At 43.0% G+C, this 26,274-nt stretch overlaps 1 protein-coding gene across 1 annotated transcript in view; it reads right to left on the reverse strand.

Moving 5' to 3' along the window:
• Window positions 1-26,274, reverse strand: part of RASA3 (RAS p21 protein activator 3) — a 196,939-nt gene that overhangs the window by 101,484 nt on the left and 69,181 nt on the right. Inside the window, exon 2 of the mRNA XM_061626726.1 lies at window positions 20,491-20,608. Within this exon, the coding sequence (XP_061482710.1) occupies window positions 20,491-20,608 (118 nt within the window). The remainder of the gene's footprint in view (window positions 1-20,490; window positions 20,609-26,274) is intronic.

Genomic DNA, 26,274 nt, shown 5'->3' on the forward strand with positions numbered 1-26,274 from the left:
TGGGACTGAATCGGCCTTGGTCGCCCTGATGGATAACCTTTATCGGGAGAAGGACAAGGAGAGTGCAACCCTGTTACTTGATCTCTCAGCAGCTTTTGATACCATTGACCATGGTATCCCTCTGGGCTGACTTGGTGAGATGGGTAAAACAGTGCTTCCAATCCTATCCCCAGGGTTGTTTTCAGAGAATAGCATTGGGTGATTGTCTTTCGGCCCCCTGGCAGTTGTGCTGTGGGGTGCCACAGGGTACCATCTTGTCCCCCATACTGTTTAACATCTATATGAAGCCCTTGGGAGCAGTCATCAGGAGATTTGGGGCAAGGTGTTAGCAATATGCTGATGATACCCAACTCTATTTCTCTGTAACATCTGAATTGGGAGAGGCCGTGCAAGCCCTGGACCACTGCCTGGACTTGGTGGTAGGATGGATGAGGGCCAATAAACTGAGTCTGAATCCTAGCAAGAAGGAGGCACTATGGGTTGGTGGTTCCCGAGTTCAGATAATTGGTCAGTTGCCTGCCCTGGATGGGTTCGTACTCCCCCTGAAAGAGCAGGTCCGTAGTTTGGGGGTGCTTCTAGATCCATCTTTGTCACTAGAGGCCCAGGTGACCTCAGTGGCTAGGAGTGCCTTTTACCAGCTTCAGCTGGTAAGACTGCTGCGGCCATTTCTGGACTGGGATAGCCTGACCACTATTGTCCACACACTGGTAACCTCCAGGCTGGATTACTGTAATGCGCTCTATGTGGGGATGCCCTTGAGGTTGGTCCGGAAGCTGCAGCTGGTGCAAAATGTGGCGGCGAGACTGCTCACTGGGGCAGGGTATCGCCAACATGCTCCCTAGCTGCTGAAAGAACTGCACTGGCTGCCCATTTGCTACTGGGCCAACGTCAAGGTTCTAGTTTTGGTGTACAAAGCCCTATACAGCTTGGGACCAGGATACCTGAAAGACCGTCTTATCCCTTACATACCCAGTCGATCACTGCGCTCTGCAGGTGAGGGTCTCCTGCAGATACCATCTTATCAAGAGGTCCTTTCTGCACAACATAGGAAACGGACCTTTAGTGTGGTGGCACCTACCATGTGGAACTCCCTACCCTTAAATATTAGACAGGTGCCATCTGTGTTATCTTTTCGGCACCTATTGAAGACAGACTCATAGAACAGTGGAGTTGGAAGGGGCCTATAAGGCCATCATGTCCAACCCCCTCCTCAATGCAGGAAGCCAAATCAAAGCATTCCCAACTGATGGCTGTCCAGCTGCCTCTTGAATGCCTCCAGTGTCGGAGAGCCCACTACCTCTCTAGGTAATTGGTTCCATTGTTCTATGGATCTAACAGTTAGGAAGTGTTTCCTGATGTCCAGTCAAAATCTGGCTTCCTGCAACTTGAGCCCATTATTCCGTGTCCTGCACTCTGGGATGATCGAGAACAGATCTCGTCCCTCCTCTGTGTGACAGCCTTTCATGTACTTGAAGAGTGCTATCATATCTCCTCAGTCTTTTCTCCTCCAGGCTAAACATGCCCAGCTCTTTCAGTCTCTCTTGATAGGGCTTTGTTTCCAGTCCCCTGATCATAGAATCATAGAATAGAATCATAGAATCATGGAGTTGGAAGGGGCCTTGTAGGCCATCGAGTCCAACCCCCTGCTCACAGCAGGAAATCCACAGCTAGAGCATCTCCCGCAGATAGCTGTCCAGCCTCTGCTTGAAGTCATCCAGTGAAGGGGATCCCAACCACCTCCCTAGGCAGTCGGTTCCATTGCCGAACCGCCCTTACTGTCAAGAAGTTCCTTCTAATATCCAATCTGAGAACAAATCTGTACCCTCCTCTATGTGACAGCCCTTCAGGTACTTAAAGAGTGCAATCATATCACCCCTCAGCCTTCTCTTCACCAGACTGAACATGCCAAGTTCCTTCAACCTTTCCTCATAAGACTTGTTCTCCATACCGGCTATCATCCTTGTCGCCCTCTTCTGAACCCGCTCCAACTTGTCTGTATCTTTCTTAAAATGAGGCGCCCAGAACTGAACGCAGTATTCCAGATGAGGCCTGACCAATGCAGAATATAGTGGGACTATTACTTCCCTCGACCTGGAAACTATAGCTCTGTTTATGCAGCCCAAAACCGCATTTGCCTTTTTTGCTGCAGCATCACACTGCTGGGTCATGTTCAACTTGCGATCCACTACAATTCCAAGGTCCTTCTCACACGCACAACTGCTAAGCCGGGTATTTCCCATCCTGTACCCGTGCATTTTGTTTTTGTGGCCTAAATGCAGAATCCTGCATTTGTCTTTATTGAATGTCATTTTATTAATTTCAACCCAATTTTCTAGTCTATCCAGGTCCCTTTGGATTTTATTCCTGTCTTCCACTGTGTTAGCTATCCCTCCCAGTTTTGTATCATCTGCAAACTTCATAAGGCTTCCCTCCACCCCATCATCTAAGTCATTGATAAAAATGTTGAAGAGTATTGACCCCAGGACAGAACCCTTGTTGCATCCTTGTTGCCCTCCTCTGAACCTGTTTCAGTTTGTCTGTGTCCTTCTTGAAGTGCAGAGACCAGAACTGGATGCAGTATTCAAGATGAGGCCTAACCAGTGCTGAACAGAGGGGAACTAATACTTCAAGCAATTTGGAAACTATACTTCTATTAATGCAGCCTAATATAGCATTTGCCTTTTTTGCAGCTACATTGCACTGTTGGCTCATATTCAGCTTGTGATCAACGACAATTCAAAGATCCCTCTCACATGTCGTATTGCTGAGCCAAGCATCCCCCATCTTATAACTGTGCATTTGGTTTCTTTTTCCCAAGTGTAGAACTTTGCATTTATCCCTACTGAATTCCATTTTGTTGTTTTCAGCCCAATGCTCCAGCCCATCAAGGTCCCTTTGAATTTTCTTTCTGTCTTCCACAGTATTAGCTATGCCCTATTTTGTATCATCTGCAAATTTGGTAAGCATGCTCTGTACCTCCTCATCCAAGTCATTAATAAAAATGTTGAAGAGCACTGGGCCCAGGACTGAGCCCTGTGGGACCCCACTCGTTACTTCCACCCAGTTTGAGAAGGAACCATTGATAAGCACTCTTTGAGTACGACTCTGGAGCCAACTGTGGCTCCACCTGATAGTTGTTCCATCCAGCCCACATTTAGCTAGCTTGCTAATCAGAATATCATGGGGCACTTTGTCAAAAGCTTTGCTGAAGTCAAGATATATTATGTCCACAGCATTCCCACAGTCTACAAGGGAGGTTACCCAATCAAAAAATGAGATAAGATTAGTTTGCTTGAGGAGGAGGCAAGATGGCGGTCCGCAATGTAGCGCACTCTTATCTCCACGGTTTGTTTTAAAACTTTTAGTGTTTGGCAGGATTTGTTCTTCATAAATCCATGTTGGCTCCTAGTAATCACTGCATTGTTTTCAAGGTGCTTACTGATTGACTGCTTTATAATATGCTCCAGAGTTTTTCCAGGGATTGATGTTAGGCTGACTGGTCTGTAGTTCCCCAGTTCCTCCTTTTTGCCCTTTTTGAAGATAGGGACATTAGCTCTCCTCCAGTCATCTGGCACTTCACCAGTCCTCCACAATTTTGCAAAGATAATAGACAGCGGTTCTGAGAGTTCTTCAGCCAGTTCCTTCAACACTCTAGGATGCAGTTTATGGGGCCCTGCCAATTTGAACTCATTCAAAGTGATTAGGTATTCCTTGACTGTTTGTCTATCAGTCTCAAGCTGCAATCCTGCCCTTTCTACTTCATGTTTCCCGGGAGGGTCATAGACCCTTTTTTGGGAGAAGACTGAGCCAAAGTAGGAATTGAGCACTTCTGCCTTTTCTTTGTCATCTGCTATCATTTTGCCATCCTCACTGAGTAGCCGTGCCACCATTTCTTTTCTCTGTCTTTTACTATGGACGTACCTGCAGAAAGCTTTTTTGTTGCTTTTAGCAGCTCTCGCTAACCTCAGCTCATTCTCAGCTTTAGCCTTCCTGACACCATCCCGGCAATTCCATGACACCTGCCTGTACTCTTCCTTTGTGGCCTGGCCTTCTTTCCACTTCCTGTATGTGTCCTTTTTTGTTTTCAGATCATCTCTAAGCTTTTTGTGAAGCCACATTGGCTTCTTCTGATGTTTTCCCCCTTTTTTCCTTGTTGGAATTGCTTGCCATTGCATTTTTAGAATTTCCTTTTTTAGAAACTCCCACCCATCTTAGACTCCTTTTCCCATGAGGGCCGCTTGCCATGGAACCGTACTTACAATTGTTCTGAGTTTATTAAAATCAGCTTTCCTGAAGTCCAGGGTGCGTGTATGGCTACTCTCAGCTTTTGCTTCTGTTAAAAGCAAGAATTCAAGTATGGTGTGGTCACTTTCCCGAAGAGTTCCCGTAACTGCCACTTCATCCACCAAATAATCTCTATTGGTTAGAATCAAATCCAGGATAGCTGATCCTCTGGTTGCTTCCTTCACTTTCCGTAGGAGAAAGTTATCTCCAACACAAGTCAGAAATTTCTTGGAGGGGCCGTGTTTTGGAGTAAACTGCTAAAAATAATCAATCAAAGCAGCACCCATCCTCAGTGTCGCCCATTTTTCTCAGCATTGATAAACCACTGAAAATCTGTCCTATAACTCAATATAGCCTGAATATTAATAAGGCACAGCCAGCAGTCAATATGATTGAATAATACTGTTCCTTAAACTGCAGTAATTACTCACTGGTGTGAAGAACATATGGGGCTATAATTCTCTGCCCTCCCCATGCTTCCGTACTGTTGCAGGCTTTACAATGGGCACAAACTAGTCAGTGGCACTCATAGTTCCACTGATTTCAATGGGAGAGATTTAAACATATGCTTAACTTTCCCATTGAGAATTTAAACTTTGGTTGAATCATGCCCTTTATTTTTAAGCAACAGCAACATGGGACTTGGTTTAACTTACCCGTTCTACATTCTGCTTTTCTGTACCACGATAATTCCATTGAGTTTTATTAGAATAAAATCTGATGCGCATTTTCAGAGCAGATTTTAAGATTTCAGTTCACTATGTATGTAATTATCTACTACAGTTTATATAAATTTTCACCAATTGGTGAATACCAATAAGAGTCCAGGAATTTCAGAGATGCAACCACCAGTATGAACTCTGTGTGTGTGTGTTTTAAAGAATTTTGTGTCCAAAAGGTGGCTTTGCTATAACTGAGTTTCTGCTTATGCAAGCTTTGGGATCTTATTTTTATGAATCTTCCCTACCTACTGCAGCCACCCACACTATTCTTATTCTAGATAGTTCCCCAGTCCTGAGATTTGGACAGAGGGTTTAAGGGGCAGAAGTATCAGAGAAAACTGGGTGAGCCAACTTGCATAAGTGGAAGCATCTTCTGCTAAGGCAACGCAAACGCTAGATAAAGTATGCCAATATATATGCGTATGTGTGTGCATACATTCATGTGTGTGTGTTTTGTTCAGGAGGAGGAATAAAAAAAGGTTACAATATTTGAAAGCCACACCCTTCAAAACACTTATGTACAATGTGATCCTATGGATGTCTACTCAGGAGTAAGCCCCATTGATTTCTGTGCATAAGCAGCTTAAATGCAAAAATCAATACTGTATTTACATTCAGACTAGAAGGACTGATGATATTTATTTATTTATTTTATATCCCGCCCTTTCTCCCAGTAGGAGCCCAGGGCAGCATTTAACATGTATAGAAGTTTTAATTTGCAAAATTCTTTCTCATCTTGATCATGTCAATAGCTACTATCATCATCATTCACAAAAACTGAAGGAACGGTGGCTGGGAAAACAGTGTGTGACCTGGCCAGGGCCTCACAACGGTACCATGGCAGAGGCAGACTTGAAAGCAGGGCTCTAAGAAACAGTTATCTAGCCATTGGAAGTCCCAGGTTCTCTGTGTCCATGCTTCACTACAAGATAGTCTAACCTGGTAAATTCACTATCCATCTTCCCTAAAGGTTGTTTCTCTCAAGAACCTTTTGTATACTTTAAAAAAAAAAATGATGATCAAGCTTAACTGACATATTAGTCAGGTATGATGATATAAAATGATTAAATCCATGGGTGTAACAGTCTGCATTCCTTAACTGCAAATTTCTCAGAGTTTAATCTTCAATCACTGAAATATAATGAATTTTAGCAATTATGGGTGAAGTCCACAAACGATTAACTTCTTACTGGAGTCTATGGAATTATTCTAAGTGGTTTCTTGTTGGGTCTTAACCAAAATTGTTTCAGGACTTAAAACTTTAATAAAGCTTAAACGCTTTGCAAAACAAGATGATAACCATTTGCTCAATTTAGGAGTTGTAAAACACTGCATCTAATTCTCAGCTAGAGAGATTAGAAATGCAGGCGTAATTTTTATTGCACTACTCCCCTTTGGGATGAAAATATGGGGGAGGGAATACAGTGGCTGACTCATAATGGAGTATCCCAAACCAAATCACTTACATATAGATGTTAAATGTGCTTAAAAACAAAGTAATCAGAATGTCACAGAAAATCCTACATCCTCTGGCTGATCTACGTTTAGAAATGACTGATTCATCCTTCTGGAAGAACTATATCCGATCAACTGTGAGCTATCTGCAAATAAAAAGAAACTGAACGTGTCTATGGAAAAGGTGCTTGTGCAACTCAAGTATCTGTAAGACTTTCATACATACACTATGGCTCAATCCAGCTCTAGTTAGCCATGTGTAACAATTAAGTGGCTCCAGTTAGGAATGCTGATCTCTGTAGGAATCAAAAGATGTATCAGTTCAATAGGTCCCAAATAAGTTTCCTCATTCAAGTAGCACTCTCCTAAAAATACTCTTCTAAATGCTGGGAGCCATCTGTGTACAAGGCCGTTTTTTCCCTTTCACCCCATGGGCAAGCAGAAGGATGTGCCTTCTGCTGATGCACAGGGAGTTAGTGGTAGTGTTGCTTCTCCTCTATAGCTTAGGGACTGTGTCAAATGCTGGGGGAGTTTATACAGTAGGGCCCCGCTCATACAGCGGGTTATGTTCCGGACCCCCGCTGTAAAGCAGATCCCATTGACTTACATTGACCAAAATGGTGCCCAGTGGCAAAAAACCGCCGTAAAAGCGGAACAAGCGCTGTAAAGCGGGGCCTTTCTACAATTCACAACCGCTGTATTAGCAGAACACTGTAAAGTGAAGTGCTGTAAAGCGGGGCCCTACTGTACAGGTAAGAAGACAGGAGACCAAAAGTAGATACAAAATGCTCTGATAATGTTACTTGTTAAAATATTATGCAACAAATTTAAAACACTTCACATTTTCTTCTTTATTTGTGCTCTTCTGTTTGTACTCAGCCTGGCATCTAACAACTCCCCTTTCTATCTCCAGCACTTCTCATCTTTCTATCTTGTTTGTTTTTTAAAATTGCAAGTTTACATGTAAGGCCCTTTTGATTTATAAATGTTATACAGCGTCTTTTTATGTTAGGTCCTGTAAAGTATTAAAATGCTGATGACACTTTAAGATAAATAATTTAATCCAATGTAGCATAAAAATGTTAAAAAGATATTAGTTAACTAGCCTATTTTTAACATGCATACCTGTTGGGTATTCTTTAAACGGGATTCCTGCATTGAACAGGGGGTTGGACTCGATGGCCTTAAAGGCCCCTTCAAACTCTACTATTCTATGATTCTATGAAAGATGGTAAATCATGCATCATCATTCCAAATGCATTTTTAATATACAAAGATTACTAATATCTTAAAACACCCATGGCTGAAAAGAAATGCATAAAAGATAATGACCAATTCAACCCGGCATTAGCTGGCATACCTCATCTGTGGTTACTGATTATGATACATTAATTTATGTTGCCAAAGTTGTGCCTCACAGTTTTATGTTTCCAGTGAGAAAGAAAAAGAGGGTAGGATGTCTGGAATCTCTGCTGTTGCACACAGACTTGTACACAGTATTAAATAAAAAACACACTGCTTCTTTAAACAGTCCTCTAATTAAATAAATAAATGTGTTTCTCTTCCCATGTATAAATGTGTATCTCAAGATGGCTAACCCTAATACAAATACAATGAAATATAACAATGTATGATAAATCTACAACAGAATACATCACAAAAACAAGGCAGGTGAAACAGCAAAAACCACGACCACCACTGTATTTCAATATATTTACAAGTCAGCTTATGGGGCAGTCTAAATATATGAGTGGAATCCAGTGTTGTGGAAACAGACATCCACTCACGCCACTGAATCCATTTCTCCCCTCTGCACCCTCCTGCATATCCCTCAAATTTAGAGGAACCCCAACCCACTGGAGTAGGTTTTGAGGCGTGTGCACACAGGGAGTCTGGATGCTTTCAGTTCTATTTTAGTTCAACTGCAGTTTCCTCTGTGGCGCAGAGTGGTAAGCGGCGGTAACACAGCCAAAAGCTCTGCTCACAGTCGGAGTTCAATTCCAACAGAAGGAGGAAGTCGAATCTCTGGTAAAAGGGGTCAAGGTCCACTCAGCCTTCCATCCATCCATGGCTGGTAAAATGAGTACCCGGCATATGCTGGGGGGGTAAAGAAAGGCTGGGGAAGGAACTGGCAATCCCACCCCATATATACGGTCTGCCTAGTAAACGTCGCAAGACGTCACCCTAAGAGTCGGAAACGACTCGCACTACAAGTGCGGGGACACCTTTACTTGTACTTTTTACAGTTTCCCATGTTGTCAATTAAGAACTGCAGTTAACACTACCTATGGTTAATCTTAACAAGTCAGCTTCAGAATCTAGTTTCAGTTAAGCATAACCACAATTTGTTGCACCATTGTGGCAAAGGGAAAGAAAAAGCTTCAGAACACCTCCTCTTGGTTGCATAAGATGACAAGAAGAGACTGGGACAGTGTGCAAGCCCAATATTCCCTGTGACTCATTTCTGCTCAATACACATCATGCTAAAACGTGGTTTAGTGTGACGTACAAATATGGCCAATATCTCTCAAAAGGATTACTGTAAAATGCCACTCTTAGAGAAGGGGCAAGATTCAAATGACTGAAAGTAAGTGTTAAGAATTTGGAATAAAGCACTATATAAACCCTGGAGTATTACTATTTAGTAATATAACATAGCAAATAGATAGAATTCCTAGAAATAGACTACAGCCTTAGTCCATAAGCAGAAATCACAATATACCTGAAACAATCCTTAGTTCAAAAGTGATGTTTGCATTAATTTTTTAACCAAGATGTTATCTTTTATCCATTCTCAGGCCCAAACAAGATGGCTGCATACACACCATACATTAAAGCACATTCAAGACTACCCCCCCTCAAAATGCTGGTATATCAACTGAAAAAGCTACAGTTCCTTAATGCAACAGATACTGCAGTGTGAAAGGAATGTTAGAAATCAGGACAGAAGCTCTACCATTTTAATCCATTAAATCAATGCAATAAGCCCCACATGTGAATGCAACCACAGTGAGGGAGGCCATGCATCATGGCTATCTGCCTTGCTGTGAAAGGCTGAATAAGTGTAACCGGGGGCCAACTTCACTATGTGCCTTTGGATCCAGGAAGGAGAAATGCAGACATAGTGATATAGGCAGCATTCTCCCCCTCCCCATCTCCACATTTTAAGAGTCTTGGAGGAGATTTAGAAGTTCCTTCAAGAGGGTAGGAAAGGACTGAAAACAATAGATAACTTGGAATTCTCCCAAGAAATTACAAATAGCATGTAGGGTTTTATGTTGTACAACCCTGAAACTTTTTAACATTTAACGCCATTCACAACAGAATTTTGGGCCTTAAAAGATTGATTCCACCAGGGTGAAGAATGCCTAGAAGATTGCACTCTAGTTCAGTGAAGTGTGGTGTTAAGAAATTGCCATTGCTTAGTCATGGCCAAAGTTCCTAAAGGAATTGGTGAACAGATGCCATTTTTGCTATCACTCAGGTTAAAACACGTTCTGCTTGAAGATGCTACTCCACACCATCATCTGAAGTCAATAATTGGTAAGTGTTTTGAACTGGAATCTGTGCTCATTCATCGCTAACGTATATCAAGGGCTATGGAGAGAGGAATGGATGTGCTTTTGTCAGCCCACTGTGGAAAATTACTCTAGATGGTGGAAAGAAACATGTAAGTCTTCAAAGCCACAAATCTCTTGCTTGCCTGGAGCTTACAGCATAATATTTATTTCTTTATTTCTTTATTATAAAAATAAAAAAAACACGTTCCCATTGCAAGGAGCTTAAAATCCAACATTTGACAATGGGAAGAAAACAGAGGGAGAAAAGTGACAAGGAATGTGAACAATGTGATAGCAGATTTATTCCTTGCTTGGGATGAAGAATGTGAAAAAGGAGAGTTTTTAATCATTTCTATTGCATTCTATTCTTTGATTTTATTATATATTATTGAGTCACAAGGATGTGTAAATCTTTATATCTTGCCGATCCCTCATATTATACTTTGTAGAGACCTCTTATTGAACTCACTGAGGTTGTAATCCTGTGCACAACTGTATGCAGTTAAATCCTGCAGAAATCAAACGGGCATAACTATGCTTAATTGCAGCCTAAATCCATTTTAGCACTTTCTGGAACCTTAATCATCTTTCCTTTTCAAGCAAGGACAGGACAGGAAAATCAAAATATTCATCCTTAAAAAGTGGGTCAGTCAACACTGCATTCACCAGCTCTTGAGCTGTTCAAATTCTAACGCAGGTGTCATATGCAGCCATCAAAAAATTGAAATGCAGCCCCACTTCCATTTTCTCAGTCACTCTCCTAACTCTGAGGGAGCTCAGGAGGACAGAATGCATGGCAGAAATCAATCTGGGGATTATAGATTAGGCTGAGGAAGTAGAAGTAAAGAAAAAGTGGGTTGGTCAGACACAGAGTAAGCTGAGAGAAAAATCAGTAGTGTGAATACAAAGTTATTGGGAGCTGAGAAAGTTATTGCATTCATCTAATTAAAGCAAAGTTATTGCATTCATCTAACTAAAGCAAAGTTAGATGAAGCTCAAAAATTGATCAAAGGGGGCTACAGGTATGTTGTTAGGAACACAGCAGACATGTTGGTGAAAACTGCTGCTGCCTGTGCTCTATAAAGACTGGTGCGAAGGCTCTTACAGCATAATCCAGTGCATCAGAATGAAGTCCTACTGTGTTCAATGGAGTTTGCTCTCAGGTAAGTGTACACAGGATTGCCGCCTTCAGCTTTTCAACCTTGGTCACCCCTGCCCCTGCTAAGATGGTCACCCCTCCTCCCAGTAGGAGCCCTGGGTGGCACGGTGCTGGGAGAAAGAAAACATCAGTGGCGTCACTAGCGGGAGTGCGGGGGGGTGCGGACCTCCGGTGCGCGCCCTCCCAGGGGCATGGACGAGGTGGCTGGGCTTCTGTGCGCGCGCACTCGAGGCCAGCCACCCTGTCTATGCCCCTGGGAGGACGCACGCCAGAGGAGCACCCAGCCGCAGAAGGCCTGGGAACACCGGAGCGCCTCCCTTGCCCCGTTGACGCTGCTCCTGCTCCCGCTCTCGCCCGCCCGCCCGCCTCCGAGGAGGAGTTGGCGCAGCCTTGCCGGGCAACAGCGCGGGGCGGAGTGGCTCTGGGTGTCACCCCCCTCATGGTGACACCCGGGTGCGGGCCGCACCCTCCGCACCCCAGTAGGGACACCCCTGGAAAACATCCCCTGATCACATCTTGGGAGCCAAATGGACTTTTGCTCCAAATAAGCACATCAGCCGTTTGAATGGAGAGGAGCCACAATGCACCATTTTAATGTTATAGGAAATTTTTTAAAAAACATTTTTTCCTTCTTCCCTCCACGCTCAAAGGATTTATTTTCTCAATAGGAAACGGTTATTGGATTAGTCCAGCAAAGTGATGTCAATACAATAAATCCTCCTGTGAGCCATTTTAATGATCTTTGAAATATAAAAATGTGTGCAGCTGAGCAAAAGAGTGGTTGCAGGCCAGCTCCAGACACTCTTGGATGAGACCGATTATCTGGATCCATTTCAGTCAGGTTTCAGGCCTGGTTTTGCAATGAAAACAGCCTTGGTCGCCCTGTATGATGACCTCTGTCGGGAGAGAGACAGGGGGAGTGTGACTCTGCTGATTCTCCTTGATCTCTCAGCGGCTTTCGATACCATCGACCATGGTATCCTTCTGGGGAGACTGGCTGAGTTGGGAGTGGGAGGGACTGCATTGCGGTGGTTCCGCTCCTACTTGGCAGGTCGCCTTCAGAAGGTGGTGCTTGGGGAACATTGCTCGGCACCCTGGACTCTCCAGTATGGGGTTCCGCAGGGGTCAGTTCTGTCCCCCATGCTGTTCAACATCTACATGAAACCATTGGGTGCGGTCATCCGGAGCTTGGGAGTGTGTTGCCATCAGTATGCTGATGACACACAGTTCTATTTCTCCTTTTCATCTTCTTCAGGTGAGGCTGTCAATGTGCTGAACAGGTGCCTGGCTGCGACAATGGACTGGATGAGGGCTAATAAACTGAGGCTCAATCCAGACAAGACTGAGATGCTGCTAGTGGGTGGTTCTTCTGACCAGATGGTGGATGTCCAACCTGTTCTGGATGGGGTTGCACTCCCCCTGAAAGAGCAGGTTCGTAGCTTGGGGGTTCTCCTAGAAACATTTCTGTCACTTTAGGCTCAGGTAGCCTCGGTGGCACAGAGTGCCTTCTACCAACTTTGGTTGGTGGCCTAACTACGTCCCTTTCTGGACAGGGATAACCTGGCTTCAGTTGTCCATGCTCCGGTAACCTCCAAATTAGATTACTGCAATGCACTCTACGTGGGGCTGCCTTTGAAGACGGTTCGGAAACTGAAGCTTGTGCAAAATGCAGCGGCTAGATTGGTAACAGGGCCCAGACGGTCCAAACATATAAAACCGATTCTGGCCCGCTTGCATTGGCTGCCTGTCTGTTTCCGAGCTAAATTCAAGGTGCTGGTTTTGACCTATAAAGCCTTACACAGCTTGGGACCACAATACCTGATGGAACACCTCTCCCGATACATACCCACCTGTACACTACGTTCAAGATCAAAGGCCCTCCTCTGGATGCCTACTCCCAGGGAAGCTCGGAGGATGGCAACAAGGGAGAGGGCCTTCTCAGTGGTGGCCCCCAAATTATGGAATGATCTCCCTGATGAGGTGCACCTAGTGCCAACACTGTTATCTTTTTGGCGCCAGGTCAAGACTTTCCTCTTCTCCCAGGCATTTTAGCATGTGTTTTAGCATGTTTTTTAAATTGTTTTCATATTGTTTTAAATTTTAAAATTGTGTTTTACATTGTTTTTAAAATATGTGTTTTAAATTGTATATTTGTTTTAATGTTTTGGATTGCTGTAAACCGCCCAGAGAGCTTCGGCTATGGGGCGGTATACAAGTGCAATCAATCAATCAATCAATCAATCAATAAGAAAGATGGGTTCAAGTGACAGACAGTTAAGGAGTAACTTCTATACCCACTTACCTGGGAGTAAATCCCACTGCATTCAATGGGACTTACTTCTGAGCAGACATCTTCTACAGGATAGCATTATAAAAATCCAAAACATTTACTCACAGGTTCCATGGACTTCACCAGAACTGTTGCAAATAAGTGTGCTTAGCACTGCAAACTTCCTAACCCAGAAATGCTTCCTTAGAAGTAAGCCCTACCCATTTCAACGGGATTAGTTTCCATGTATGTATGCTAAACAACTGCAGCCTAGTATAGCCATGATTCTACAGGCAGAAAAAAAGCTGCAGAAAGCCCTGATGTAGAAATTAAATAATTGTGTTCAAATTGAAAATGTACATTCATCAACAAATACCCTAAAGGCCCATTCAGATGCTATTTCTCTGCCTGAACGCTCTATGCTTTTTGAGACCATTGAATGGGCACCGGACACACACACAAAATTGACAACAATGTGTTTTTTTGCACATGGATCTTCCTGGTGCACTCTCTGCTTTCTACTCCCTTTAAGGTATTGTACTACATCCACTACTGGAGGCAATATGCCTCTCAGTACCAGTTGCTGGGAATCACAAGTGAGGAGAGATTCAGGTTCTGCATGCAGGCTTCCTATGGGCATATTATTGGACACTGTAAGCACAGGATGATGGACTAGTTCGATGTTTGACCTGATCCAGCAGTGCTCTTCTTATGCTCTTAAATGAGGGCGGAGATGGAGAAGTAAGTATGCAATCCCAAGACTTGTTCCTGATTTCTCTGTTTGGAAGCAGGAGGTGGGGGTAGGGGAGGAGGAGTGTCTGAATAGACCCAAACAGCTACATTGAACTATGAGCGCACTGGAAACTAAATGTGATGTTAATTACATTAATACAAATAACATGCATTTTTAGAAAACGTAAATAGTATCTGCAGGGGAAACTGAGCAGCACTGGCACTGGGTAAGGAGGGAGAGTTTAATCACTCCCTCCCCACTGCCATGGCGGTGGTGGGGAAATCACCCCATATTGCTATTTGAATCAGGAGGGAAGCCTCCACTGGCAGCTCCCTCTCAGCTGCTATTTACAGGTTTAAAATGTGCACATTGATTGCATTTACACATGCTCTAACACGTTTGTGAGGGGGAGAGTAGAACTGTAATCACTGGCCTACCCCCCTTCATCATGTCTCTGGCAGCCCCACCCTAATATCCACACTTTGGCAGGGGGAGACATCTGTAACGGGGAGCCTGCTCAACACAAACAGGCTCCCCCCACCATGATGTAGAACCCTGAACAATCAAATTCTAAAATCATGAGGGGAACTCACAAACGTAGAACAGCCCTGTGATGTTCCTATATTAAGGTATATATGGTAAGTGTTGTTGTTTTAGAAGATACATGGTAAGTGGAGTGAAAGAGGGGGAGTGAATGGGCAGTAGAATGCGAGATGATTGGCTCAGTGTTTAAAATGGCTGAATGTATAAAAGGAAGAGTGAGAGTGGAATCTGAGGGGGAGAAGAGAACTGAGTGGATTGCTTGGTGGGGTTTGAGAGAGTTGTTTGCCAGGAGAGAGTGAAGAAGGAGGGAGGTGGAGTTTGGATTAGTATTGAGTAAAACCATATGCTTATGTGCCTTAAGAAGAAATCTTGTTAATCTTGTTAGCTTTGTTATCTGTAATAAATACTTAATTTGGTTTACCAAAGGCCTGATCCTTGGCTGGGGTTTCACAGACCAGAAGGGAGGGTAAGGTAATGACCAAGGCTGAAGGGGAACTGTAACAAATGGTGGCAGCGGTGAAGAGAATAACAATACCAGTATTCAGAGTCTCTGGGAATACTAGTATTGGGACGTTACCGGTGGTTGCCTAGCAGGGGGATCTGTTGAGATCTGTGCTAGAGCGGATAGGTAAACCATAAGAGAGTGCGGTCCGGACTGGTGGAGTCCCTGGTGGTGCCTAGAGACAGACAGTAGCCACGCGCAGGTAGGAACCTGACAGGGAGAGCCAGGGAAGGACGCATCACATGTGGTGGCAGTAGCGGTGGGATACGAACAACAGAGAATCCAGATACGAATACTAGAGAATCCAGAACAGTGGTGTGGCAAACAGAAATAACAAAACAAGATTTCTTGTGAGAGTGACTGGCAAAGAGTGTGTGGCAAAGAGTGAGTGAACTCAAACACCATGGCTGAATACATAAAAATGAAAAGAGAGGAGCTGGTGGAGAAGTGCATAACATTCAATTTACCTCACGAGGGTAAAGGGGTAGATGAATTGAGGGTAGCACTTATAGGATTTGCTACTGCCCAGCAAAAACAGCCTGTCAGGGAAGAGACCCCAGAAGGATATTTAAGCAATCCCACTTATATAGAGTACTTGAGAGAGAAGTTATGATGGGAGGCTGAGGAAAAAGACAAGCAGAGGGAGTTGGAAGCTGAGAGATTGAAGATGGAAGCTGAGAGATTGAGGATGGAAGGTGCAGAGAAGGAAAAACAGAGGGAGCTGGAAATTGAGAGAATGAGATTGGGGTTTGAGGAGAGGGAGAAGCAACGAGCATTGGATGCTGAATTACAAGTAGAAAAGTTAAAATTTGATAGAGAGAAATTTCACTCTGAGGAGACAAGGAAAGACAGAGATGGAGCAAAAATAAAAATTACTCCAAAGGACTTTGCTGTCTGTGAGCCTGGTCAAGATCCTCAAATTTACCTCAGCACCTTTGAAAAAGCAGCTCAGTTGTGGGGGCTACCTGAAGATAAATACATGCAGTATTTATCAAACCTGATTAAAGGGGAATTGGCTGAGGTATACCAATATTTCCCCTCAGACAGGCCCGTCACCTATGCTGAATTCAAAGAAGCAGTGTTTAAAAGATTCAGACTGGGGCCTGATTATTTTAGAAAGCTTTTCAGAAACTGCCAGATACAGACAGGGAGGTCTTTTGTGGAACTGGGAGCAAAGTTGATGGATATATTTGGAAAGTGGATGAGTAGTGCCAAAGCTCAGTCAGTGGAAGAGGTGAAAAGCCTCATGATACTGGATCAATTATACCATCAGTTACCACCAGAAATAAGGCTCCTGGTCAAAGACCGTTCCCCTACATCTGTGCAGGAGGCTGCAGAGATGGCGGATCACTTCGCCTCCAATAGAACTGGCTGGGTGGGGAAAACATCAAGAGAGTTTAAACCCAGACCATATAGTGCTGGCAGAAGGGATGTGGTACCACAGCGAGTGAGTCCTCCATTAAAATCTGAAGGGCACAGGACACCCCAGAGTGGATCTGTGTACCCTAAAAGGGAGGAGAAATTATGCTACAAATGTGGTAGACCAGGGCACCTACGTTTTCAATGTGAGGTTGCCAACCCCATTAGTAATCCTGCTCAGACAAGGGCAGTGAAAACAGAGCCCAAGGCTTTAGAAGCAACGAAAAAGGTTCAGTTTTGCCAGATAAACTGGACAGAAGTAACAGACCTTGATTCAAGTCTGAGAGAGGAAGTGAGTGTACAAGGGGCAACTTATTGGGCATTGCTTGACACTGGTGCCGCTCAGACGTTACTGAGGCCAGATTTAATAAAATCTGAAGAAATATTACCTCAGGAAACAGTGACTATCCAAGGAGTGAGGGGTCAACCAGAGAGTTTGCCTGTGGCCCTAGTGAAAATGGAATGGAGAGGCCGAAAGGGCCAATATAAAGTTGGTATTAATGCCCAGCAACAAGAACCAGTAATACTGGGAAGAGATGTTATGGGGGCACAGGGGAAAATATATGTAGTGACCAGACAGCAAATTGGCAGAGAAAAAGAAGCCATATTAAGGGGGGCTGAAACAAACAGGGTGGAATCTGTTAACCAGCCTCAGGTCACCATAGCAACCACTAGCAGGCCTGCTGAAGAAGACAAACTGTATCAAGTGGTCTCTGGGGAAGAAGCAGAGCAATTCAGGGAAGAGCTGCATCAAGATATAAGTCTGAAGCAGATAAAGGAACAAGCGCTGACCCAACAGATTCCTTTCACTGACAAACTGAGGAATCAAGTTGTGTGTGAGAATGGGATTTTATATAGACTGTGGATGCCTGCTGAGAGAAAGGGTGAATGTGAACCAGTGAAACAAATGATGGAAGTGGTGAAAGAGAATTTGAGTCATGCACAGGAGAAGCAAAGTTACTGGTATGACAGAACAGCCAGAGAACGTGTGTATGATGTGGGAGATATGGTTATGGCGTTCATACCCAGGAAACATGACAAATTACAGGCTAACTGGGAAGGACCATATACCATCAGAGAAAGGCTTGACACAGTGACGTATGTAATCACCACAGACCAATTAAACAAAAGCAAAGTGGTTCATGTAAATATGTTAAAGCCTTACCATACCAGGGATGCAAAGGTGTTGCAAGTTACCTTATTCCCTGAGGGAAGTGGGCCTGAACTTCCAGATTTGGTACAGGAAAGCAAAGACAAAGGAGGGGTAGATCAAGTGGAATGGTCAGAGGAGGTGAAGGAGGAAGTAAAAGAAGACATTCTGAGAGTTTTGAAAACCTATAGGAATCTCTTTAGCAACAAACCTGGCCGAACCAGTATAGTTATACATTCCATTGATACTGGAGATCATGCCCCAATCAGATCTGTTCCGTACCGTGTGAATGGGAAAGTTTTGAATGAGATCAAAAAGGAGGTGGAAGATATGCTGGAATTAGGAGTGATCAGGGAATCCATCAGTCCCTGGGCCTCAAGTATTGTCCTGGTTCCGAAAAAAGATGGAACGACAAGGTTTTGCATTGATTATCGGCTAATCAATAAAATTACTGTCCCAGATGCGTATCCTATGCCTAGGGTAGGCGCTATGTTAGAGTTATTGGGGGCAGCAACCATTATCTCTACACTAGATCTCTGTAAAGGATTTTGGCAAATGGAACTAGACGAGCAATCCAGAGCCAAAACTGCCTTCAGTACACCAGATGGGTTATATGAGTTTGTGACCTTACCCATGGGACTAAGGAACTCACCAAGTTCATTTCAGAGGCTAATCAATACTATGTTGCGAGGCATGTCAGATTTTGCAGTGGCCTATATCGATGACGTGGCCATTTTTAGCAAGTCGGTGCCTGAGCATGTCCAACACCTGACAACAGTATTGGAGGCCTTAAGAAAAGCAGGCCTCACAATAAAAGCTAAGAAATGCCAGTTTGGACTAAAGGAAGTAATCTATTTAGGACATAAGGTGGGGAGTGGGAAAATCACCCCCTTATGCAGCAAGGTGGAGGCAATACAAGCGTGGCCGATCCCCTTAACCAAAAAACAAGTAAGGGCATTTCTGGGTGTGGCTGGTTTTTATAGGAAGTTTGTGAGAAATTTTGGGGAAATAGCAACCCCCTTGCATGAATTAACAAAGAAGAAGTGTTCTGAGCGTGTGGTATGGACGGATGAATGTCAGAAGGCTTTTGATCTACTGAAGCAAGCCTTGTGCCAAGGACCCATATTAATAGCACCAGACTATGAGAAACCATTCATCGTGGCTACAGATGCGTCGGACCTCGCGCTGGGAGTCGTCTTGCTACAGGAGAGAGAAGGCACTAGACATCCAGTGGCGTACCTGAGTCGCAAGCTGACGCCGAGGGAGAAAAACTATTCGTCGGTCCAGAAGGAGTGTCTAGCGGTCATGTGGGGACTGAACAAGTTGCGCCCATACGTGTGGGGACGAAGATTCACAGTGACTACGGATCATCGGGCCTTGTTATGGTTGCAGACTATGAAAAACCATAACACTATGCTGCAGAGGTGGTCCTGGGCCCTACAGGACTATCAAGTGGACTTCCAGTTCATCAAAGGCAAGGACAATGTACTGGCCGATGGACTTTCCAGGCAAGTGGCTGGGACTGCAGTGAAGTGACCAGACAGAGGAACAAAGAAAGACATTTTCCCCATAGAGACTTTTATTTGTTAACGCGACGTATAAATCCTGGAACAGGAATAATACTCTGCTGTTGTTTAAGGGGGGGGAAATGTGATGTTCCTATATTAATGTATATATGGTAAGTGTTGTTGTTTTAGAAGATACATGGTAAGTGGAGTGAAAGAGGGGGAGTGAATGGGCAGTAGAATGCGAGATGATTGGCTGAGTGTTTAAAATGGCTGAATATATAAAAGGAAGAGTGAGAGTGGAATCTGAGGGGGAGAAGAGAACTGAGTGGATTGCTTGGTGGGGTTTGAGAGAGTTGTTTGCCAGGAGAGAGTGAAGAAGGAGGGAGGTGGAGTTCGGATTAGTATTGAGTAAAACCATATGCTTATGTGCCTTAAGAAGAAATCTTGTTAATCTTGTTAGCTTTGTTATCTGTAATAAATACTTAATTTGGTTTACCAAAGGCCTGATCCTTGGCTGGGGTTTCACAGACCAGAAGGGAGGGTAAGACCAAGGCTGAAGGGGAACTGTAACAAATGGTGGCAGCGGTGAAGAGAATAACAATACCAGTATTCAGAGTCTCTGGGAATACTAGTATTGGGACGTTACTGGTGGTTGCCTAGCAGGGGGATCTGTTGAGATCTGTGCTAGAGCGGATAGGTAAACCATAAGAGAGTGCAGTCCGGACTGGTGGAGTCCCTGGTGGTGCCTAGAGACAGGCAGTAGCCACGCGCAGGTAGGAACCTGACAGGGAGAGCCAGGGAAGGACGCATCACAAGCCTCCCCTCTACAGATGTGCTGCCCCAACATCTGGATGGTGGACAGAATTAGTAGGCACAGCCCTCCTCTCTCCCTCACACAATTGTTAATTATGTGAGGGACAGCACCCAAATAAGGAATTTGGAATTAATGTCACACCTAGTTTCACCCTAACAAATACAATTCATCAAGAAAATAACAATTTTTTTGTATTTTTACAGGAAAAATACAAGACAGGATGCCAGGATTTTGAGCTACAACTTGTGCATTTATACAGTGACAGAAGCCTGTCTGTACCTCTTCACCAGAAAACAAAATAAAGTATCCTGAAGTCCAAATAAAGAAATAAATAAAACTACTGGGTTACTTTTAATTCAAAGGAAATGTTACCATAGTGATTTCTCCACTATTTTGGTCCTGAAAACCTCTTCCTGGTCCAGGTTTACAGTACAGTAGCAATCCCTCATTTTATTTGGCCCTGGATATGTAGGAAGATTTTTTGCTTCTCCTAAAAACAAAAACAAAAATAGAAATTAGAATTAGAAAAATGTACTGGGAGAAACAGCACCTGAGTAAGTTTTGGAACTCTTAATTGTTCTCACTTGTGAAAGCTGGGAGGCATTAATCCCATAACAGATATGTTATTACATACTCAAGTACTTCTTAGGCTTTTTTGAATACACATTTAAAATGCCAAGTATTGTACATTGTGGTTCAATTCAGGGATTATAATGTGGCCTTGAGCATGGATCACACTCCTTCCAAAATCCCTAAACTCCTCATTGATAGGAGTACTGCAAATGTATATGGCCCTGTATAGTAACACACTCCATATCTGACCCAGTTCATACACTATCTGAGGCCCTACTATAATGAGGTGCTGTGTCCTCTCCTCTCCACCACAGATAACATGATAAACAATGTGCACTGTCCGTCTGATCATGTGGATGCCCTGTTTGGATAATCTATCTCCCTAAAGAAAAAGAGGGGGAAATGAACAAATGGGGCCTCCTTATGATCAGGTGTTCAGGTGCAATACCTTTCCTAACCTGTGGTAATGTGATATATGAAGCCTACACTACCCGCATGGTAAGAGGGAGTACATCCCACCCCCCACCCCACACACGGCAATATAATTGGAAGTTTAGTAAATGCTTTTATAACATCATAAAGTACTGTGAACAAAAAGGGAGCACCACACATATGCCAACATTTTAATTTTTTTTCATAACATATTTTAAAAAAATATTTGCAAAGTTGGAGAACAGAGAATGAATGAAGAAATTAAAACACCACATTTGATCTGAAATATAGAATGCTGGGCACATTTTGTTGCTTGTATGAGCATGCTACCAAAGCTTTCTGTGGCTGTATCAGGGTGGTTATTTTATTATTTTTGTTTTTATGGTATGATAGATATACTTTCATTTTAACAATGCTGCCAGTTGCTTGGAGACCTTCAGGTAACAAACAACTAATAAATCCAATAATAAATAAATAAATAAACAAATAAATAACATTTTAAAATGCCATCTCATTTTAAAATTGATCAGCAGCCTGACCCCTTATTTTTGTCAACTGCCAATACTAGACTATAGCAACTGATGAAGTCACCACCCCTTTGCAAAAATCTCACCACACCACCTGTGAGAAATCCACAGTGCAGCAGCTTCTCACAGCAGCATTAATGCTGCCTGCCATGGGAAAAAATCTCAAACCATGGACTCCTCCCCACATTATGGGGGGCTGCTGGCATTACTTCTGCAGCACAAGGAGTCACACTGCAGCTGCTCCCATGTTGCAAAGGCATCATGTCAGAAAGGGTCCCCAATCTTCTTAGTATAGTAGAAGTCAGAAGCGAATTAGAGAATAAATGCAACTTTTTCTTTCACCCTTAAAACCTGCAAACTGTTTTATTTCAAGGTGAAGCCTTTTCCTGCTCCAGCAGGATTTCTGGAAGCATGCATACTATCTTGAATTGTGTTTCTGCCAGGGCTCTGGAGTCGGAGTCGTGGAGTCGGAAGCCATTTTGGATGGAGTCAGAGTCCGAAGAAATGTACTGACTCCAACTTCAAAATAAAGTTAATATTTTAATATTAATATTAATTTATTAATATTAATACATTAATATACATTTGCCATTTATGAAAGAGTCAGAGTTGGAGTCAGACAGTAGAAAAATTAATATATATTTGCCATTTATGAAAGAGGCGGAGGCAGACAGTAGAAAAATAGAGGAGTCGGAGTTGAAGGTTTGACATACCAACTCCACAACCCTGGTTTCTGCAGTAGAGAGAGATTATCATCATATGATGGACGTTATTTGCAATGCCATGCTCCACAGAGAATGTGTTACTGCTGTTACATACTTTGGGTTTCTTGGCTGGAAAAAAATTGTATATGCTATGACACCTCTTCCTCTTTTTTAAAATTACTTTCCTTTCTTTCTTGTGGTTAATGTGTTGCATGCATTTTTCTATAAAATAAAAAATAAAATGTTTTTTTTTAAAAGAGAATTATTATTATCAGGCAACACAAAACCAAAACACTCTATCTGGATAAGCTACCAGGGAAAAGCAGAGTATGTAAAAAGTGACTCTTATTTGCAACATAGTTCCAGGCTATGTACCACCAATCAGCTTTGGCCAAAGGAACTGTAGAGAGACTAGCAACACCAGCCATTAATTAAACCAGTAAGCCCGAATAAGCCAGGCAAAACTCCTGTACAATATCTGCAACAGCTTTGCTCACTGGGCAACCAGAATGCCTTCTTTTCTTGTACACAATCTTCCCTTTGCTCCCCTCTCTTATGGCACGTGCTCTACCTGCAACTACACAGGAGCTGGGTTACCCATCCAACTATCACAGTAGGAAACAATGGGCCTCAAATATCTGCTCGTTTTACCAGGGGCTCTTCACGTCTTCCACTCATATCAAACTGGGTTAAAAATAGGACCTCTTTTTTGTGAGAGAGAAAAAGCTAAAGAGTTTGGGGCTTTTTAGTTTAGGGGTGGAGAAGACAACAAAGAAGTTCACTGATATATAAAATCATGAATGGCGCGGGGAAGAGAATTCCCCCTCCCTTCATAATACCAGAATTTGGGTTGATTCAATGAAGGTGAATTGCAGTAGATTCAGGACAGGGAACAGAAAGTACTTCCATTGGCCATGTTTAACATGTTTTTGTTAAAATGTTTTGTTGATATGTTTGCTGCCCAGGGCTCCTTCGAGAGAAGGGTGGGATATAAATTCAATAAATAATAACCATCACCACCACCACCACCAGGTTTCTGGCTTATCATGCCTTACTGTGCACAATCAGCATGCTGGAGTGTAAGCCTACTTCTCCCTTGGCACAAGTGGCAGAAACAAACCAGGAAGCTGCAACAAAGCTTGACTTCCTGTGACGTTTGTAGCTCCTTAACAAGCCAGGATAACTAAACCATGGTTTGTTGTTGGCTTATGAATCCTGGCTTGTTAGAACCCACAATCCTGGGTCTGGATATCATGGGAAGCCTAGCTTAACTGCTGTGTCCTGGTTTGTTTCTTCCACTTGCACCAAGAGAGAAGTGATGCACAATAAGCCATGATAAGCCAATGACTTATAGTGACACGTGGCCATAGCCTCTGTACCATTACTGTATGGAATTCACTATGACAAGCTGTGTTGGCTGCTACCAGCTTTGAAAAGGTTTAGACAAATTCCTGGAGGATAGGATACCTAAATGGAATCCATGTACAGACGCAGTATACCTCTGAATACCAGATTCTAGAGACAAGGGAACACCATTCCCTGCTTATGAAGTCCTGGAGTCAATTGGCCAGTCACGGTCTGAAACAGAACTTAAATGGCCTGATCCAGCAAGGCAATTGTGATGTTCCTAACTCTTCAATATGCAAGCACGTGAGGGGAGAAACTGATTCACAAACCAGCTCTCTGTGCATATACATGCAAACAAAACTATCCCTACACACTACATATATTTAAAGGACAAAGATGACAGGGTAGAAACACACTCACTATTCTGCCAGTTCCAGTACATCTCCACCTCTCTCTTCCAAAAATGGGGGCACAGGATGCTAGTCAAACACCACCTCTTTTTACTGTACAACCTGGAGGGAGCAACTTGAGTGCATTTTTTTTTAAATTCCGCCTTAAAGAAATTTCACATCTGATTGGCAGATCAATTCATTCCCCCTCCTGGTGTGGCTAATAGAAACACTTTGATCTGGCGACTAGCGTGTTTACAGCCACAAATTAATCTCTAAAACGGATGTAGGACACAGAAAAACCTTAGTACAATAGCTGGGTTATATATGCCAGAATTTGACTGTGGGTATTAAGATGTAGAAAATCAAACAGAGAAAATTTAAAAGGGAAATGTGCTCCAATTATAACCAGAAATTATTCACTACATTTGACAACATACTCTTTGAAGAAGAAAGGCCACTCAAATGCCAGCACACTTACAAAATTACTGCAAATACCTCATAATACCACTGATTTCAACTTTTGCTTTTGGGTTCTACCCAATACTATAGCCCTATTCAGGTGCTCCTTTTACTCACATTAAACATGTGATGGGCCCACTGTGAAGCCCTGCCTTCTCCAGCACATCTGCATTACCCAGTCAGGGTTGAGAATCAGGGTAAAGGAGGTTCCCTGCTTCATCCTTCACTTTGAAACCCATGGTGAGCTGTAAATAGGATGAAGGTGGGAAGGGCTTGGCAGTGGGCCCCTGCTTCCCCACGTGTGAATATTTACATATGAATAGGGCCTGAAACCAGAATACTACTGAAAAAACGATCGCTTTCTAACAAATCAGTGCATTAAAAAAAAAAGGAAGTATCATGTCATTTTGAAAAATGAGACACTTTTTTCAGCAACATGTGGGAATACAACAGCTCTGCAGTTAAGATTCTTGAACTCTCAAACTATTTCCGATTTCCACGAACTACAACAACACTCTGAACTTTTGGAAACTGCCACCATGAACAAGGCTGTCTCACTGTTATAAGTGCAAACCGCAGAGATGTTTCCTCAGGCAGATACTTGAGAAAAACTGAAACTACTGCACTACTTTTGGTGAACTCTTTCCACATTGACCCATTTGCCACAGAACCCATGTGCACTGTAGAGGACAAGGATAGAGAACCTGTGTGGTCCTCCAGATGTTCATGATCTTCAACTCCTATCAAGGCCTGGCATGATGGAGTGTGTAATTTGACATATACAACTCATATCTGTGCAGGACAGTAATGAGTTATTACCAAATAGGAGGGCACCTGATGCAGCCATTTTACCAAAAACTAAGCAAGTCCAGATCTAGTCAGGGCCTGGATAGAAGACCACCTGGGAATCCACTGTACGCTGCCTTGAGTTCTGTGCTGTAAGAAGAGTGGGACATAAAAGCACAAAACCAAATGTGACTAAACCACTGTAACACACAAGCATGTTCCTCAGAAGGAAGGAAAAGGCATTCTGCATATGCTCAAATTTTCTTATTAAGTCCCACTATTGAGCTCCAATGAGCTATGGCTCAGTTTAAGCCTGGGTTCACATCTTATACAGAAAAAATGAAGAAGGTGCTCTAATTCTGCATAAAAAATCATAAAATAAAGATCCAACAAGTGAATTTTCCTTAATAAGAATTTTTTATAAATAGATGTAGAATTGATTTTTATATGTGTTATATGGATGCATGAAAGACAAGCCACTAAGTGGAGGATACCACTTTCTACATTTTATAATTTAATCTGCTTCACTACATAACAAGGTGCTGGCAGGTAAAATTTACATTAGGAATAGATGAGTTGAAAATCTAGGGTTGTGGCTGCTGAATCAGTATGGAGATGGCTGTGTGTATGACCTGATTTAGAAATCTAATACTGCCTGCCTTTTAATAGTTAGAGGCTGTGAGTGTGTGCACGCGCATATCCATATCTATACACATACATTAAGGTTTTTTGCTCTGTTTAATATCTAGAAATAAACCAGCACAGATAATCCTAGTTAAGGCAATGCAGTAATTTTAATCACAACTCTGGACCACAGTTTTAATATCACAGTTGATTATATTTTGCTTGCAAAGGTATCTCTCTTAGATCTAACAGAAAAGAACTGGGACTGAACAGCATTACACAGAAGGTGAAAAGAAAACATTAAGGCCAACA

This window comes from Rhineura floridana, chromosome 5 (assembly GCF_030035675.1).
Source record: "Rhineura floridana isolate rRhiFlo1 chromosome 5, rRhiFlo1.hap2, whole genome shotgun sequence".
Lineage (NCBI taxonomy): Eukaryota > Metazoa > Chordata > Lepidosauria > Squamata > Rhineuridae > Rhineura > Rhineura floridana.